This window comes from Bufo gargarizans, chromosome 4 (assembly GCF_014858855.1).
Source record: "Bufo gargarizans isolate SCDJY-AF-19 chromosome 4, ASM1485885v1, whole genome shotgun sequence".
NCBI lineage: Eukaryota > Metazoa > Chordata > Amphibia > Anura > Bufonidae > Bufo > Bufo gargarizans.
In genome coordinates, this window is record NC_058083.1 from 326,980,767 (window position 1) to 326,999,932 (window position 19,166).

General features: G+C 44.8%; 1 protein-coding gene across 1 annotated transcript in view; it reads left to right on the plus strand.

Annotated features, from left to right (window-relative positions):
* Positions 1-2,628: 2,628 nt before the first annotated feature.
* The window catches only part of HECA (hdc homolog, cell cycle regulator), a 59,381-nt gene continuing 42,843 nt past the window's right edge, over positions 2,629-19,166 (plus strand). The window contains exon 1 of the mRNA XM_044290208.1: positions 2,629-3,078. Coding sequence (XP_044146143.1) covers positions 2,856-3,078 — 223 coding nt within the window. The 5' untranslated portion in view covers positions 2,629-2,855. The remainder of the gene's footprint in view (positions 3,079-19,166) is intronic.

The following is a 19,166-nucleotide window of genomic DNA, read 5'->3' on the forward strand; positions in this document are numbered from 1 at the left end:
GCTTAGCCGCGCTCACGCTAGTTGATACTAGTCGTGACGTCAGTGGGCCGGTGGTAAACAGTGAGAAGGCCGCGGCGCTACTGGAGCGTTGCCTTCTCAAACAGCTAATCAGCGGGGGTCCCATGTGTCGGACCCCCGCCGATCAGAAGCTGATGATCTATCCAGAGGATAGATCATCAGTTAAAACAAAGTGCAGAACCCCTTTAACCTTTTTTCGATTTTCCGTTTTTGTTTCCTTTTTTTCCAACCGGCCTTCCCAGAGCCATAACTTTATTATTTTTATTCACTTAACCATATGAGGGCTTGTTTTCTGTGGGACAAGTTGTACTAATGACACCATTTACTATTTGCATACAATGTAGTGGAAAAAAAAATCCAAATGAGGTGGAATTGGGAAAAAATGCAAAAAAAAACAATTCATATTCAGTAAAACTGACATGTTAACCTTTATTCTCCGGGTCAGTACAATTATGGCGATATCACATTTATATAGTTCTTGTGTTTTAATACTTTGTCAAATATTTAAAAAAAAAAAACAATTATTTGCCTCTGTATTGTAAAATGCTGACCCCCATAACTTTATTTTTTTGTGGAGTCTCATTTTTTGCGGGGCAATATGTGCTTTTCATTGATACCATTTTGGGCGGTGTATTACTTTTGGATCTCTATTTATTCAATTTTGGGGGAGGTAAAGCAACCAAAAAACATTGAATCGGTCATTTTGATTTATTTTTCTGTTACGCAGTTTGCCGTATGGGATAAATAATTTTATATTTTAGTAGTATGGCTGTTTTCAGACGTGGCGATGCCCATGATGTGTATTTTTTATTTTTACTTTGGGGAAAGGGAGGTGATTTTAATTTTGAACTTCTCTTTATACATTTTTTTAAGACTTTTTAAAAGTTCCCCAAGGGAACTTGAACATGCAATGACCAGATCGCTTTTGTCATAGATTCCAGTGCATTAGCATTGAAGTCTATGAGAATTTCGCTATGTTCCTGTGGATCCCCGCTACAGGCTGCGGCAGCCTCGGATCATTCACTAGGACCAGGGCTGCCACAGGAAATGAATGTCTCCTCCGATCAACATTGGGGGAACCATTGCAGGCACAGTTTTTAGCTCTCATGCCATGGTCATGTTTCACGACGGCATCTGAGGGGTTAAATGTAACGCTGGTCGCAGACATTAGCCCTAGGAGTCTGCTGCGCTTGCAAGCGGGCGCTATCTATAAAGACCAGGCCAATGCTGTACGTATGTATGGTGCTGGTCGGGAAGTGGATAAAAAAACGACACTCCCATCAAACTGTGAACTGTTGGCAACTATGTCTTTGGGGTACATGCACAGGGGTGTAGCTATAGGGGGTGCAGAGGTAGCAGTCGCTACCGGGCCCAGGAGTCTGAGGGGGCCCAAAGACCCTTGTGGTGCATAAGAAGACACTGGTATTATAGAAAGTTCATGCAGGTCTCAACTCTGGCTGGAGGGAAGGGGTTAGGTTAAGAATTTGGCATGAGGGGGGGTTCCGTTTCAATTTTTGCCTCAGGCACAACGAAGGCTATGTGCTTCCCTGCCCCTGGCCCCAAAGCACTGAGGGAAGGGGGGCCCAAGATGAATTCTTGCACCAGGGCCCATGGGCCTTTAGCTACGCCCCTGTACATGCACACAGTGCGCGTTACGCACAGATTCGAAAGTACCACATGTGGATTGTTGTGCATAAACACATGGAAAGCTGCGCAAAAATCTGTGCAGAAAATCCACATAAACTACATACAGCGTTTAGGAGATTCCGTTCCTAAAATCCACAGAAAATGCATGCCATCCACCTCCCATTGATTTCAATGGGAAAGCTGCACGGTAATTTACACTTTGTGTTTTTTCCCACTGACGGATTTAAAAACTGTGATGTGGAAAAAAGAGGCGACATGAATATTTACTCTTGGTGCAGAAACTCTGCTGTCTGTATCCGTATGTCCGTTCCAACGACCTGCTAAAAAATAGAACATGTCCTATTCTTGTCTGTTTTACGGACGTGTTCTAAAGAGAGCGGGACATTCCGCAAAATGCAGAACACACACAGCAGGCGGACTGCAAAAACGGCAACGGCCATGTGGATGAGCCTTTATACGTCAGGAAAAAGCGTTGCGGGAGCCCAGTGCTTTTTTTTTCTTCTTTTGTGGTATTTTTGGCATCTCACCCCTCCCCCATGCTCTAGGTGCATCATTTTGTTGGGCCGTCCACAATTTGAGGTATGTCTTTGGTGCCATTTTGAAGCATTTTTTCCCCTGAAGAAAACTAAAACCAACAACAAATGTACATGTCTGCTGTTATTGGCGCTAGGTGTGCAGGAGGCCTTTCCTCAGGATGCATACGCATTTATGAATGGCCCTGTACTGAGGTGGCCAGGCAGATTCCCAGAGAACACCACGACGCAGAGTTTCCCTCCATTCCATTGTGTCACGAGAGAAATGCTGCAGTACACACGCCCCACAACACGACTCCCGCCACGGATTGGAAGGAGCGGAGGGTGCGGACATGGACTGGATGGAGGGCGGCCCTGAGGGAACGTGCGGTGACGTCACCAAGGGATGGGCCGCTGGCCCGTGACGTCACAAGAGACAGGGAAAACTGACAGAGGGGAGGGGCCGAATGCACGGAAAGCAGAATCAAAACAACGAGACACGCCTTCTATCCCTGGCTGCAAACACAGCCACCCATGTCCCCGGGCTCTGGGCACCCTGCATGCCTCCCTGCCTGAAGGACAGCACGTAGCGCTTGTTTCCAGCCATCCGGCCACCATGGAGGCCGGCGGGGCGAGCAGCTGAAGGCTCTATGCGCTGAGCTGACTGCGGGCTCCGCAATGCCTAACGTGAAGAACAGCAAGGGCAAGAAGAGCAAGCGGGCGAACAGCAGCGGGGACGAGCAGGATAATGGAGCCACGGCGGCGGCGGCGGCGGCGGCTGCAGTGGGAGGCATGGCAGCAGCCCCAGCGGGAGCCGCAGCTGCACCCTCCTCAGCGCCCGCTGCAGCATCGGCGGTAACGCCACTGGCATCGGCAGCACCTCCCAGTGACAGCAGGAATGGTAAGTGCCCGGCTCACCTGTCACTGCTCATCTGGGCCATGAAAGCGGGGACCCTTGGCATCCATTCTGGCAGGATGGCCAGGAAAGTACCTGCACAGCTCCCTGGCCACTAACCTGACTTCCTTATTTCCAGCCACCCCAGCATAGACCTCTCTTTCTGGGCACCCCTTAATGTACCCAGTGCATCCCCCAAAATGAAAGTGGAACTATAGTACTTTGCAGAATTGTAAGTCCTCCTTTGTGGCGGTAAGGCCTCTTTCACACATCCTTGATAAGATGGTCACTGGGTCATCCGTAAAGGATCCGTGTTTGGTTCGTGTGTCCGTTTTTTGTCCTTCATGTCATCTGTGTTCCACTAGGCTGAAAAGTAATTTCCAGGGCATGTCCTATCAACGATAACCGCAGACCAAACATGGATAACGTCCGTGTAATGTGCTTGATCCGTAGCCACAGACAAAATAGGGCATGTTTCTGTGATACTTGGAGACCACGGACAGCACATACATGATGCGTGAAGGAGACCTAATCACAGCTTCACCCTGCTTTCCTAGACACCTGAATGGCATATGTGCCTGGACATGCAGCAGCGCTGTCATTCAGGGGCATGGGAAAGCCTGGTGACAACCTGGAAAGTTAGAAATGGTGACATAGGATTTATTGTCAGATTGGTGGGCTCCGACCACTGTGCTAAGAACGTATCCCATCAGCTCTGCTTGGCTTTTTTTCGGGGGCGTCAGTATTGTCCGTCATTGTGTATGCCACTTTGCCTCCAGAAAAAGCTGATCCAGCAGGAGAAGTGCCTTCCTGGGCCTGCTGCCTCTATTCTAGCACTTGGCAGGGGTCATAGCGGCCGGACCCCCACCATAACTTTTCATGCAGTGTTCCACCATAGCCAGGAATGAATCTTTATGGTTAGAAACATCAGATTTGTTCCAGACAATTGTGTAGATGGGAAATGTCTCTGCAGCACGGGCTCACATATGAAAGGGGTCAGGCACAGAGATCAGTCTTGCCACAGGGGTGCCAGCGGAGGTGAGTATAGGTTTTTTTTTTTTTTTTTTCGGGAGAGAAATCTTCAAAAAAAGAAAAAATCTGCACAGTTTTTTGTGCATATTTCCCTGTGGCTTTCTCCGGATTCACTGCAGAAATCGTCCAGGTATAGTCTGATGAAACACACATTTGAGTGCTGAAACGTGTCACTATGATTTAATATGTGACTGAAATTAAATTCTGCATCAAAAATTAGGCGCGAGTGTCTTTCCTTTATCACTGCAGAAATAGTCCGCAACACATTAGCTTTTTCTGGACAAACCTTACACAAGAAACATTCGAAAAGTAGCCAGTCCCTGTTTTGGGTGATAAAATACATCAGAAACTGCACTGTGTGAACAAGGCCTTAAAGACAGGTTCACATTTAGGTCTGATTCTGATGGCTGTTCCGATTTCTACCTCAACAAAAAGCAGACATATGTAGTGTTTGTTTCAAGTTTGGCGGACAAGATCTGGGTTATCTAAGAATTCTGTTATTGATCCCGCTACCACGGACCATACGTTATGGTGGTACATGGTAGCGGAATCCATAACGGGATTCTTAGAGAACCCGAACCTTATACGCCAAACACGTCATTCCATTTGAATGTCCATGCATGTCCCTTTTTTCTGTACCTATGTACATAAATATAAGAGTCTTCGACAGAAAAACGGGCATATGTCTTGAACAATTGGGGGGGGGGAGTGGCAATGTCAAGCCAGATGTTGGCATTGAGGGAGCCCAGTCGGGCATTGCAGGCCTAGAGGAGAAGGAGGGGGGAACCAGGAAGCAGGTAAGTAATCGTCCCTTTACTGGTACGGTAACGTAGTCAGGGGAGGGGGCGGGAGTTTACCAAAACCTCCTCCTAACCCCCCCCCCCTCATTCTTGCATAACCCCTTTAAAGGTATGGTTAAAGGGAGCGACTGCCTTGTGGCCACGTACCTTCCGGCCGTACGAGCCAGAGCAGCATCACGTTAACTAGTTGTAACCTCATTGTTTATTCAGTCTTCATTGTTAGGGGGTTGTCTCACTTCAGTAAGTGGCATTTATCATGTAGAGAAAGTTAATACAAGGCACTTACTAATGTATTGTGACTGTCCATATTGCCTCCTTTGCTGGCTGGATTTGTTTTTCCATCACATCACGGTAACCCGCAAAACTGTGCTTCTATTAACCACGGCCGTGCAATATCCAGCCACATCCCGACTGCAGCATGTGCGCTCGGCGTGGCCATACCCTAATAGGTCCCTGGATTGTCCATGTGTCCTTTGTTGGTCACATGGCCGGATATTACTGTGATGTGGTTCAGGCCTTCATATAGCTATTAGAAGGTTAGAAATGTTTTACTGGAAGCCTCTTCCTTCCACCATTGACCTTAAAATCTGTCAGCAGAGCCTAGAACAACGATTGATTGCCTTACGTTTATACCTAGGCCTCACACTGACAGACACATCTTAGTTATCCACCGCAGAACTACAGGAAAGGCCCAAACTTCTTTCATGCACAAGGTTCGCCATTTTAAAACAGCCGCCCTATCCTGCTATCACCCTGCTGATGAGAGTTGTAATTCCCTCTGCTGTCCTGCTTTATTACAAGGCTACATTCACACCCCAGTGCAGTCCTGTAAGTAGTTAATGGGGTATTCCGCTTATGTATCAGATTGGCGGGGGTCCGACAGGTAAGAGCTCACATGGTGGCCCTTCAAACAGCTGAACATGGGGGTGTCGGGAGTCAGACCGCCACTGATCTGATATTGATGACCTGATAGGTCATCAGTATCACGAAACCAGAATACCCTTGTAACGCTATTCCCTTGGAGGCTGCTCTGGTTCTTACACAGTTCCTAGCGTTTCTCCTTGAGACTTAATACAGAAGTGCTGGTCACTGCTGATCCTTCTTAGCTTCAGTATTAGAGTGAGGAGCCGTAAGCCAAGGTGTACGTGTACAGTTACTACAGCAATACCGATCTGGGAGGGACAGACATTGTCCTGTTTGATTCTGTCAGTGAAAAGTGATCGATGGTTCACTATGTGCCGCTCCATCCATTTCTCTAGGAGTTCCTGAGATAGTCAGGCTCTGTACTCGGCTATCTCGGAACTCCAGTCATTTCAGGGGAGCATCAGGGGGCCTGCAGGAGGTATGGGGCCCCCGTTCTTGTGATTGGGGGGTCCCAGCGGTAGGACCCCCACCAATCTGATAGTTATCCCCTATCTGAACTTTTACCTACCGGAATACCCCTTTAAAGGCGTTGTCTCACTTCAGCAAGTGGCATTTATCATGTAGGGAAGGTTAATACAATCCACTTAGTAATGTATTGTGATTGTCAATATTCCTTCTTTTGCTGGCTGGATTTGTTTTTCTATTACATTATACACTGCTCGTTTCCATGGTTATGGCCACCCTGCAATCCATCAGCAGTGGTCGTGCTTGCACATTATAGTAAAACGGTTCTGGCAACCTGAGAGGGCGGCACTTTTTCGTACAGTGGAGTGCCTTGTATTAACTTTCTCTACATGTTAAATGCCATTTGCTGAAGTGAGACAACCCCTTTAATACAAGGTACTTACTTTATTCATTTTTCCATCACATTATACACTGCTTGTATCCAGGGGTTACGACCACCCTGCATTCCAGCACCAGTGGCCATGCTTGCACACTATAGGAAAAAGCGCTGCCCTCTCTGGTGGCCAAGATCATGGGAGCTCGCATAGGCACACATGCACAGCAGTTCCTGTCTGAGCCAACTCGTATCTGCACTGCAAAGGTGGCCATAACCCCTGGAAACGAGCAGTGTATAATTTGAAGGAAAAATGAAACCAGTCAATAAAGGAGGCAATATGGATAATAACTATACATTAGTAAGTGCCTTGTATTAACTTTATCTGCGTGATAAATGCCATTTGCTGAGGTGAGACAACCCTTGAACTACAGTTCCATTTGAAATATTTCTATTGACATTCTAGATCAGGACTTCTCAAACATTTGGTTCTGGGCAGGGGCTGATTGGGAACTTAAAGTGGCCCTGGAAAAAAACTAAAAGTGGCGCAGTGTTGTAGGTGGGTTCAAACTGACAGAGAACAGGCCAAAATAACAAAGTAGATGGGGCCTGAAGTACTGTAGTACAGCACAGTTTACCGCCCCAGCAGAACAAAATACCACAAAACAGCAAAAAATACTGCCGCCCTCACCACAGTGTTCAACTGTATCGCCATCACGAGGACATTAATACAGTTGAGTTCAGGAGGGCACCTATGGCCAATGCACCACTGGTTCTGGGGCCTCACTAGCTAAACCAGTGTGATGTGTGGGCCTCACCAGTGGTCAGCTTCCAAAAGTAGGATATGGAGTGGGCCACTAGTACTAGCCACAGTTCCCCAGGTGTCCGCAACAGAGCCCCCGTCAGACAAACTTTCCTTCTCCTCAGTCCAACCTTTTCTGCTGCAAAGAGGAAGATAATTTGAAACTTCCTGTTCACTGTTTTCCTGGAAGAAATATGTGATGGATTCCTTCTGCCAGGACAGTGAGGGTGCAACCCAAAAAAAAAAACCCTGTGCGAAAGCCAATGATTGCACATTTGCACAGCCATTAGCTTCCACGGGAGGATGTGACCTGGTAGTATGCGCCAGCCATACCATCTGGCTGTCCCCTCCAGACTTTCTTACTACATCCAGGACACTTGGTAGACATGTTGCGGCTCTTTAGGAAGTGAGCGGTGCCTTACAATTTGAGAAGCATTGGTCTAAACAGTGCTGCTCCTAGACTCCAAAAATATTTATATTAGCAACCCCTGCAAGGGTAAAGTGGTGCAGTTGGAGCTACCAACCATAAGGTTGCTTGTTTTATTGCTTAAAGAGCTTCTGGAAAGTGGGAGCTAGACTCTAATTTGCGAATATTGGCGATTGCACCTCTATTTTAACACTCTCCCCAAAATACTGACCATGTGCAAGTAGGGTTGCATCGGGTATCAAATTATGTACTGGTATCGATTCGATACCGGGATTTGCCATTTACCAATACTAGGCTGTGTTACTGCACAGCCTAGTATTGGAGAACATGGCGCACGCTGCTCTCAGCGCGCTCCATGTTCTCCTCAGCAGCGCAGGGGAGAAGGAAGCAATCTCTCCCCTCTGTGCTGCTGCTGCCAATAAGAAGAGACGGGAGGAGGAGGGGAGGGACTGTGGCCATGGTGCCACCAATGATGATAACTAACCAATTAATACAAAGATAGGCGGCAGAATCGCATACCTGGCACCTACCTCCTGTATTTATATTAAAAGGTTACTTATCTTCATTGGTGGCGCTGTGCGCACCCCCAGTATTTTAATCAATGGACAGCGAATACAGTAGATGGCTTCAAAAAAGGTTTAGATGACTTTTAATTCAAAATAACATTGAGACTTATGACAATATATAGAAATCTTGTTCTACACACCCTTTCTCTTTGGCCCAACCCCTTTTTAACAGGAAGATGGACTGTTGGCCCATGTGGATAAAGTCGCAGCATGTGCTGTTCTTGTCATTTTTCTGTCCGAGACTCATTCATATATGGGTATTGCAAAAGAAATGGACGTTGATCTGAGTTGAGATGCTTTTTTTCTTTTTGCTGACCTAAATCGGAATAGCCGTCTGAATGAGGCTTAAATTTTTTTTTCCTGCAAAACAGCTCAGTCTGATCGGGAAACCCAACCACAACTTTTACTTGGGTCACTTTCAGACCGTCATGATATGGCTGCATGTCTACAGCTCCCTGATCCCACATGGTTCTACCTTACAGAACGTAAAAAAAACCACTATAAAACCCTATGGTGATCGAAGTTCAGTTTAGCAGAACCAGATGGACTCTGGGTGTTGCGTTTTTACTAGGTTTGCAGTTCTTCTGTCTGTGGCTGCCCCGACTTCACATTTACAGCTGTGACACATTGATACATTTTCTTTTTTGTGAAGTAATAGATTTTTTTTATCTAGCCCTTTCTATTGATGGAGGTGAGGAAAAACGGAATGCACATGGAAGCAGTTTTTAAAACATCCATTTTTTTTTTTTTGTGGACAGAAAATCGGGCCTAACCGGTTGTGGTTTGGAATTTCAGCTTTCAGCCACTTAATATAGCACAAAGAAGTTGAATTGCCTCCAGGATTTAGATCCAGTAATATTAAGAAATTATAACAATTTGGCCTGACAAAGTCAAACTACTTACAAGAAAAATGTTGGCTTGGAGCATTTAATACTTGTCTTTTAAGGGAACCTGTCATCAGATTTTGGCTCTAACTAATTACCTTCCATGCTCCCACTGCTCACCTCATACATTTTACATTGCTTTTTTTTTTTTTTTTTTGTCCTCAGAGCCTTTTTGCAGAGATCACATTTAGAAAAAAAAGGTTCACCTAAACCACAAAAAGCCTGACCCTCCAGCTCCAATCGACCATGCCTTAGCTCGTCCACGTCTTCATCAGCGCCTCCTCGCCTCTCTCAGGACACCTCATCCTCAGAAACTCATTGCGCTTACACCAGAACCATCTGGAAGTCTTGCCACGCATGTGACAAAGACCAGAGTGGTTTCAGCAGACCCGTCAACCATTGTCAGTGTAGCACCGTCATTCATGCTTATACCAGGGTGGCAAGCAAGGGGAAATAGGAGCAACCACGTATGCATGAGATTTACGAGGTACCGGCAATGACATCAGTCAAGCTAAGGAGATGGCTGTCAGAGCTGGAGGAACATATAAGGCACATTATGTACCTCTATGCCAGGAGCAGGACCGTTCTCCTTTAGACAGTACTTTAATGATGTGCACATGGGGACAGTGTTTTGTCTTATGAAGATATCCACTGTCCATATGATCTAGTAGGGCATGCGAACCTCATAAAGGAGGTCTACCTTCTAATATGAAAGGTGTTGTCTTTAGGTCGGTGATGTATATCCTGCCAACTACCAAGTTAAAATTGCACATATAAAGTAATCAAAGATAGCATATTGAGTGATGTAGCTCTAGGGAAGTTCTCTACAGTTCAACACAAAGTACTTTAGATACTGAACTACGCATATGGAACCATAGAACATATATTGACTTTGTCCTCATCCATCCAGTAGTGCAGACCAGGGCTTTTCAGTTTTATACTGGGACTTTACCATCCAGAGTTAGTGAGATGCTATAATCAGGATTGTGGATGGGATTGAAACGTGTAATGTAATGTATCCGTGGATAACTTTTAAGAAATAGGGAATAAAGGTTGGCAAGTTTTAATTGCTCCTGGTGCCTGATGAATTTCTATTTAGAACATAATTATCCTTGTGCCGCATCATTTATCATAACCCATACCAAAATAAGCATATTAACCACTTCAACCCCGCTAGCTGAAACCCCCTTCATGACCAGAGCACTTTTTACACTTCGGCACTACACTACTTTCACCGTTTATCGCTCGGTCATGCAACTTGCCACCCAAATGAATTTTACCTCCTTTTCTTCTCACTAATAGAGCTTTCATTTGGTGGTATTTTATTGCTGCTGACATTTTTACTTTTTTTGTTATTAATCAAAATGTAACTTTTTTTGCAAAAAAATGACATTTTTCACTTTCAGCTGTAAAATTTTGCAAAAAAAACGACATCCATATATAAATTTTTCGCCAAATTTATTGTTCTACATGTCTTTGATAAAAAAAAATGTTTGGGCAAAAAAAATATGGTTTGGGTAAAAGTTATAGCGTTTACACACTATGGTACAAAAAAGTGAATTTCCGCTTTTTGAAACAGCTCTGACTTTCTGAGCACCTGTCATGATTCCTGAGGTTCTACAATGCCCAAACAGTAGAAAAACCCCACAAATGACCCCATTTCGGAAAGTAGACACCCTAAGGTATTCGCTGATGGGCATAGTGAGTTCATAGAACTTTTTATTTTTTGTCACAAGTTAGCGGAAAATGATGATTTTTTATTTTTTTTTTCTCTTTTTTTCCTTACAAAGTCTCATATTCCACTAACTTGCGACAAAAAATAAAAAATTCTAGGAACTCGCCATGCCCCTCACGGAATACCTTGGGGTGTCGTCTTTCCAAAATGGGGTCACTTGTGGCGCAGTTATACTGCCCTGGCAATTTAGGGGCCCAAATGTGTGAGAAGTACTTTGCAATCAAAATGTGTAAAAAATGACCAGCGAAATCCGAAAGGTGCACTTTGGAATATGTGCCCCTTTGCCCACCTTGGCTGCAAAAAAGTGTCACACATCTGGTATCGCCGTACTCAGGAGAAGTTGGGGAATGTGTTTTGGCGTGTCATTTTACATATACCCATGCTGGGTGAGAGAAATATCCTGGCAAAAGACAACTTTTCCAATTTTTTTTTATACAAAGTTGGCATTTGACCAAGATGTTTCTCAACCAGCATGGGTATATGTAAAATGACACCCCAAAACACATTCCCCAGCTTCTCCGAAGTATGGCGATACCAGATGTGTGACACTTTTTTGCAGCCTAGATGCGCAAAGGTGCCCAAATTCCTTTTAGGAGGGCATTTTTAGACATTTGGATCCCAGACTTCTTCTCACGCTTTAGGCCCCCTAAAAAGCCAGGGCAGTATAAATACCCCACATATGACCCCACTTTGGAAAGAAGACACCCCAAGGTATCCAATGAGGGGCCTGGCAAGTTCATAGATTTTTTAAAAATCATCAGCTTGCCAGCCGCGATCATTGGCTGGCAAGCTGATGACGATTTACTCCTTGACGAAATGCCGGCCCGAACTGCGCATGCGCGGGCCGGCATAGCGCATCATCTCACGTCTCGCGAGATGACGCGTATATGCGTGACTGTGCGCAGCGCTGCCGCCTCCGGTCCGCACATCTGCGTTAGGCGGTCCGGAGGCGGTTAAAATGTGTCCAGGACCCAGTATAGCATTGATCTAAGCACAAAAAAAAAAATCAACAATGTCAAGGATGGCCAACCTGAGGCTCTCCAGCTTTTGCAAAACCACTCCCATCATGCCCAGACTGCCTACAGCTATCAGCCCACAGCAGGGCATGGTGGGAGTTGTAGTTTTGCAACAGCTGGAGAGCCGCAGATTGACCATGCCTGAACTATGTTGTTGAACCAGTGTGATTGGTGTAGCTCATAATCATCTTGGTCAAAACAGCCTTCCATGTTGTGCCACAACAGCACATGGTTCACATTTATCTGTTTGTTCTTTTGCTGATGTCACTTAGAGCTCTGTAGGGCGTGACTCAAGAGAGAATAGGTGATTTTGAGTTGGGCATTGCTGGTCAGTAAAAAAACTGGTGAGAAAGTATACCTGCAGATTTATTTTCTGATAAAAGCTTCTTAGCTCCAGGGGACAGACTGTTATCAGTGTCTAAATGGTTTTTCTGGGACATTGATGGAATATTGCTAGGTGCAGGTCCCATTTTCCGAACTGGGTTCCGAAGTGAAGGGACAGCAGCCATGCCATCATGGCCATCTCTCAATTCACCTCTATGGGACTGCCGGAAACTCCCATAATGATGGATGGAGCGTGGCCCCGCATGCATGGCTGCTGTCTCTTTGCTTTGGAGGCCACATTTTGGAGATCAGAGTGGCATATCATAACCATATGCCATCAATGTCTCAGATGGGAACACCCTTTTAAGAATAGGTTGTCCGTGATGCAACCTACCAAACCTGAATGTCTGTGTCATGGATATGTCACAGATTATCACCTGGACTTCCCTCTGTTTGTTGAAAACCTGCTACATTATTGAGCAAATGAAGTAGTCTACCTCAGCAAGTCTGTAAGCAGCAATTACTGTTACACGAGTAAGGCTAGGGCTACTTGCCGACGTGTCGCTGAAAAGATGCACAGTGTTTTTTGTAGTGATAGTGGTGTTGCAGTGCAACGAGTTGGATTTTTGTGTGACTGTCGCATCACAGTTGTAGCATGTCACATTGCAACACCATTGACTATAATTACAAAAAATGTCACGCGCGACTCCTGAATTAAAAAAAAGACTTTACAAAATGGATGGGTCTCATACATCATGTCTGTAGAGGCTGCCCCAATGGTTGACTAGCAATAATAATATCCAAGATTGACGTTCTGGGAAAACAAGGTACCATTACCTGATAAATTGCTAACAGATTCTTATTGGACATATATGATCTGACGCTGTACTGTCCCGTAGAAAACCATGTACAACTGACCTGATCTGCAGGTTGTTGGTGTGGAAAATGTTACTTTAGAAATTTAGAGAAAATGGGATAACAAATCAGAACACATCCTCAAACCAAAAAGGTCACCCTAGGAAACATGGAAACAGCGGCGACTTAAAGGGGTTGCCCTATGAAAAATATTCTACAGTATTTAAACCAGAACCTGGATCTGAATACTTTTGTAATTGCATGTAATAAAATTTTTTGTATAGCCACTGAGTTATTAAAAAAAAAAAACAGCCACCTGCTGTTCGTTATTTTTTTACATTTCTTGTCCTGCTCACTGACAAGGCCGCACATGCTCTGTTTCATCCTTCCACTGCCTCCTGAGCTCTGATAGGGAGAGCATGGGCACGCCCCCCTGAGCTCCAGCAGGAAAGACACTCCCCTTGAGCTGTGATAGGGAGAGTATGGACACGCCCCCTTAGCAGCAGCAGGAAAGACACTCCCCTTGAGCTGTCAGCTTGATATAAATCTAGCAGAGCAATGCATGGGGAGATCTCTGGATCCATGTGAGGTACAGGGCTGGTTCTAGCTTTGTTAGAAAAGGTTGTAATATACTATATGATGTCAGATTTTTCATTTTTTGCATTAATCATGGGATAACCCCTTTAATGCCTTCTAAATATAGGACTTGTGTTTGCTCCATTTTCCGTTTCGTATCTTCTAAAAACTCACAGACCACTGTCTTTAACAGTTTCCAAAATAGGCCCCATTGTTTTGAGGTGTCTTATCTGATGTGTATGCGCCATTTCATCAAGAAGGATCTGTGCTCCCCAGTCATCCTGTTATGTGAATAAGACTGAAAAGTCCTGTCCTTCCCATAGAAGTAGAGAGGATGTTCTTTCAACATATAATCGGCAGCTTTTATTGTTACACTAGCGGAAGGGTCCATATGATGTGGTTGGTGGTCTCTGTAAAGCTTCCCACAGAAAGGCCAGTAGATATTTGTCCAGACAGCAGATAATAGCCACGTTTTAGGATTATCATTCACTATACTGACTATGGCGCTTTGAATAAAGACATCCCAGTTTTGTCTTTTGGTCGAGGAACTGGATTTATTAAAACATTCGATGATGTATTTTGATGGAGAACGATCAAGGTAGGAAATACAAGCCAGACAACAGCTGTGGTAATATGATAGTGTTTTTAAAAAATAAATAAAAATTATTTAAACTTTAGATCTTTATTTTTAGTGTTACTCTTTTTAGTGATCCGGCTGTTGCTAGTTCTACTTTTGGAACGGTTGTTCCTGCAACGAGATGTGTTTACATTATTATTATAATATTTCTTTTAGGTTTGTGTTTTTGGCTTGTAAAAAACAAACAAACATGAATTTCATGGGTTTTTATGTGTTTATTTTGTGACCTTTTTTTTTTTATTTTTTTAAATTTCAGCTCAACCCCACTTCAGTGGAGCTTAGCTGCAGTCCAACCCGTGGACTGGTATGGCACTCTTTTTGGAAGAAAGCAGCCATGTTCTTCCTAATAGGAAAACTTAATCCAGCTCACCTTCCTGGTGGAATATGTGATCCCGGCTCCAGAGGCCCTAGGGGTGTGTCCCCGTGGCAGGCTGCAAGTAACTCTGGAAAGAAAGGTCTCGGAGGCAGTGGAGATCCTCTAAAAGCTCTTCTTTATTATTCATATATGAATAGCGGACACAGCCACTTCGTACACAGCATAAACGTTGACGCGTTTTGGGTTGATACCCTTAGTCATAACACTTTGCAGTGTGTGACCCCACTATTTAAAGGAGTTAGAGTGCTCCTTCCTCCAACATTCAAGGGGGGGGGGGGAGCTTCCAACACAAACACCTATGGTGTTGGAAGCTCTCCCCCTTGAATGTTTTAGGGAGGAGCACTCTAACTCCTTTAAATAGTGGGGTCACACACTGCAAAGTGTTATGACTAAGGGTACCAACCCGAAACGCGTCAACCTTTATGCTGTGTACGAAGTGGCTGTGTCCGCTATTCATATATGAATAATAAAGAAGAGCTTTTAGAGGATCTCCACTGCCTCCGAGACCTTTCTTTCCAGATGTTCTTCCTAATCCATGCAACCCCTTTAAATGACTGAGTAAAGCCTCGTTCAGATTTCCATGAAAAAAGCGTACGTGTTTTGTCGGTGAAGGATCCGTGGTTGGTCTGTGTGTCCGTTTTTATCATCCGTGTGTCACCCGTAATTCACGGAAGTTGCTCAGCTGGAAATTAATTTCCAAAGAATCTATCAGTCATCCCTGAAAACGGATGCAACACGGAGAGCATCAGTGATTTTCACAGACCCATAGACCTCAATGGGCGTGCTTGGTCCGCATTTTAGATCAAAATAGTGCACGTCACCGTGATTTTTTATTTTTTTTACTGACCCACTGCCTTTAAAAAAATACAGAAATGTGAACAGACACATATTAAATCAATAGGTACATGTGCTGTCTGTGGAAAATGCGGACAGCACACGTCAGTCAAAAATGGAAATGTGAAAGAGGCCTAAAAACTAGATGAGAATATATTGATTTTGTGAGGTTGAGTGCCGCATTTGAGATCTGCACATGGGTTTACCACAAATTGCTGTGGCTTGGTAATGCAGTTTTAGGACTCGTGCACGCAAAAAAAAAAAAACTGATGTAACATGGATGTCACACGAATGGCATCCGTTTTTTGTGAATCTATGGTTTGTGGACTGCAAAATACATATGGTCATGTGCAGAGGTTGCGATAACGCCTGTACAAGCGTCATAGACATGTGTACAGGCGATTTTACTCCTTTAAAAAAATTGAAGGCATACCAATACACCTTAGACTTTTCTCTGCCTTTTATCAGCGCTGTGAACGGCGTGGGCAGCGCAGCGATGCTGTCTGTGCCTGAAATGACCAATAACAAAGCTCCTTACATCAAGGAACTTTGTTATTGGTCGGTTTGAGCGGGCAGCCGGACCATTGGGCACACCGCTCTGAAGTGAGGAGGAAGAGTCCTGCAGCGGTGCGAGATTCTCACCGGGTGGCGCCTGGCGGTCTTGGGCTGTGGGTCACTTCCTCCATGTGCTTACGGTGTCCTCTCCAGTGAAGAATGTGCACCCAAACTCCATAGTAATCAGATACCAACAGACTCGCCCTAGGGCACTATATACCTGAGCATGCTTGCCCTAGTCGGATGAATAAAATGATCGGGTCTGTGCCAGGCCAGTCGGGCGCAGTGCATGTTGACAGGGAGATTGAAGTGGGGGGAAGGGGGGGGGGCTGATGGTGATGAGTTGGGGTGGGCTATGAATTTGGGCGCACGTTCTTAAATGGAGAGGACGCTGTGAGCACATGGAGAAAGTGACCCGCATCCCTACTGTCCAGAACATGAAGTGAATGTGACTATTGGAAGACTTTTATGATTGGTGAGCACATTAAATTAATTTATCGTAATTAGACAGCTCAATTTGTGATTGGTACAATGTTATATATGTCTTGCTGGGATCTAAGGGGGCTTAAATTTTTAGGGAGACTCCAGAAAAACCAAGGAGGGTTGGCAAATAGGCGTTAAATTGTCCCAGATATAGGGACAGCCATTTTGCCCCATTAGGTCTCGTGTACACATCCATGTGCTATCCACATCTCCATGCTGCAAAAGATAGAGCATGTCCTGTTCTGGCGGACCCACTGAAGTCAATGGGTCCGCAAGAAAATGCGGATTGCACATGAACCGTATCCGTGATTTGCGTATAGCAAAACGGAAACAGTCGTGTGCTTGAGACCTTATAGTGAAAGCCACAGTGCTCAGAGACGTCAAATACACTATACTGTGCAATAGTCCAATATACTGTGTATAAGGCTACTTTCACATTAGCGTATTTTGCGGATCCGTCATGGATCTGCAAAAACGCTTCAATTACAATAATACAACTGCGTGCATCCGTCATGAACGGATACGGTCGTATTATGTCTTCTATAGCCATGACGGATCAGTCTTGAACACCATTGAAAGTTGATGGGGACGAATCCGTTTTCTATTGTCAGAGAAAACGATCCGTCCTTATTGACTTGCATTGTATGTCAGGACGGATCCATCTTGCTCCGCATCACATCGCGGACAGAAAAACGCTGCAAGCAGAGTTTTGGTATCCGCCTCCGGAGCGGAATTGAGAGTGATCGGAGGCAAACTGATGCATTCTGAGTGGATCCTTTTCCATTCAGAATGCATTAGGGCAAAACTGATTCGTTTTGGACCGCTTGTGAGAGCCCTGAACGGATCTCAGAAGCGGAAACCAAAACACCAGTGTGAAAGTAGCCTCAAGCTGTCCTATAACTAGCTCCTGTGCATTCGCCCCAGACCCCACCCCCTGCCACCAGACCACCACTGCTCCCTTCCACAACCACCAGACATCCATGTTAAATTCCTATTGCATTGAGTTTTGCACAGTCTACCGCTTCGATCCCTGCGTGACAGATTTGGTGCTTCAAGAAAGGTAGGGATTCAGTCAACATTTACAATTCCTGCATGGAAGACTGGTAATGGTTTCCTTGCAGAAATAGCAACATCTTAACATTATTTAGGCCTACGTATTATATATATATGAATCACAGCAAATTTCATACTCCTCCTCGGCTAAACATACTCCTCAAAATTGGTATAACGAGTATTTTTACTCTTCCGGAAAAAAAATTTGTGCAACATCTGGTTGCGTGCATGAGCCCTTAAGCTGTATCATTTTTACAGGTGGCTGAAGAACCATGTGGCTGGAAACCCCGACAATTCATGATAAAACCACATGTAGTGTTAACCTGTGGTTCTTAACTGCGCCATGTGAATATATACCCTAAAATATCTGGTATGACTTAGATTCTACCCGACTTATTTATACTGCTTTATGTTATTACGTGGGTTGGTGGTTGTTGCCACTTCCAGTGGCTGAATGGTACCCCATGTTTGGCCTCTTTCACGTGAGCGATACAGATCGTGTCAGGATCTGTTCAGGAAAAAATGCTAGTTTTTTTCTTCGATTACGTTCAGTATGTGCTCCCCCCCCCGTCTCTGAATTGCATGCATTTTTCAGGCGCATTGAGAAGACCTCAAGAATAACACCCTATTAGTGAAAAACACATTGCATCCGGTGTCTTCTATTTTTTTTGGGGGAAGCCCCAGTCACTTCTATGGAGCCAGAGCTGTGCCAAAAACATACAATATAAAACATGCTGCTATTTTTCGTGAAACGCAGAGATTTTCAGTGGTAAACTATGCTCATGTACACAGACCCATTGAATGAATGGCTCAGGATTTAGTCCAGATGCTATCCGATCATGAGAGGCCTTAGTAGTTTTATTTGTATATCCTTATTATCGGCAGCGCGGTGGGCAAAGACTGGCATAAAAAGCCTATCTTTGTAAATGACCCCCACTGTCCTCAGTGGGGCTCACAATCTCAATTCCTTATCAGTATGTCTTTGGTATGTGGGAAGAAAACCACATAAAACGAATTAAATTGCACATGAGAAGCAACCTCATGAGCTAGAAATAAAGGGGTATGTCTGGGACCCTCGAAGTGAACAGAGATCAGCCAGGCATGCGCAGCCACCCTCTATTCAATTTCTATGAGAGTTCAGCAAATAGCTGAGGGTACTTTCACACTTGGGTTAAACTTTTCCGGTATTGAGTTCCGTCCTAGGAGCTCAATACCGGAAAAAACTGATCAGTTTTATCCTAACGCATTCTGAATGGAGAGAAATCCGTTCAGTACGCATCAGGATGTCTTCAGTTCAGTCACTGTACGTTTTTTGGACGGAGAAAATATACCGCAGCATGCTGCTGTATTTTCTCCGTCCAAGATTCCGGAAACACTTGCTGTAATGCCGATCAGGCCCCAAGTGTTCCGTAAAATTTTGTGGTCTGCGCATGCGCA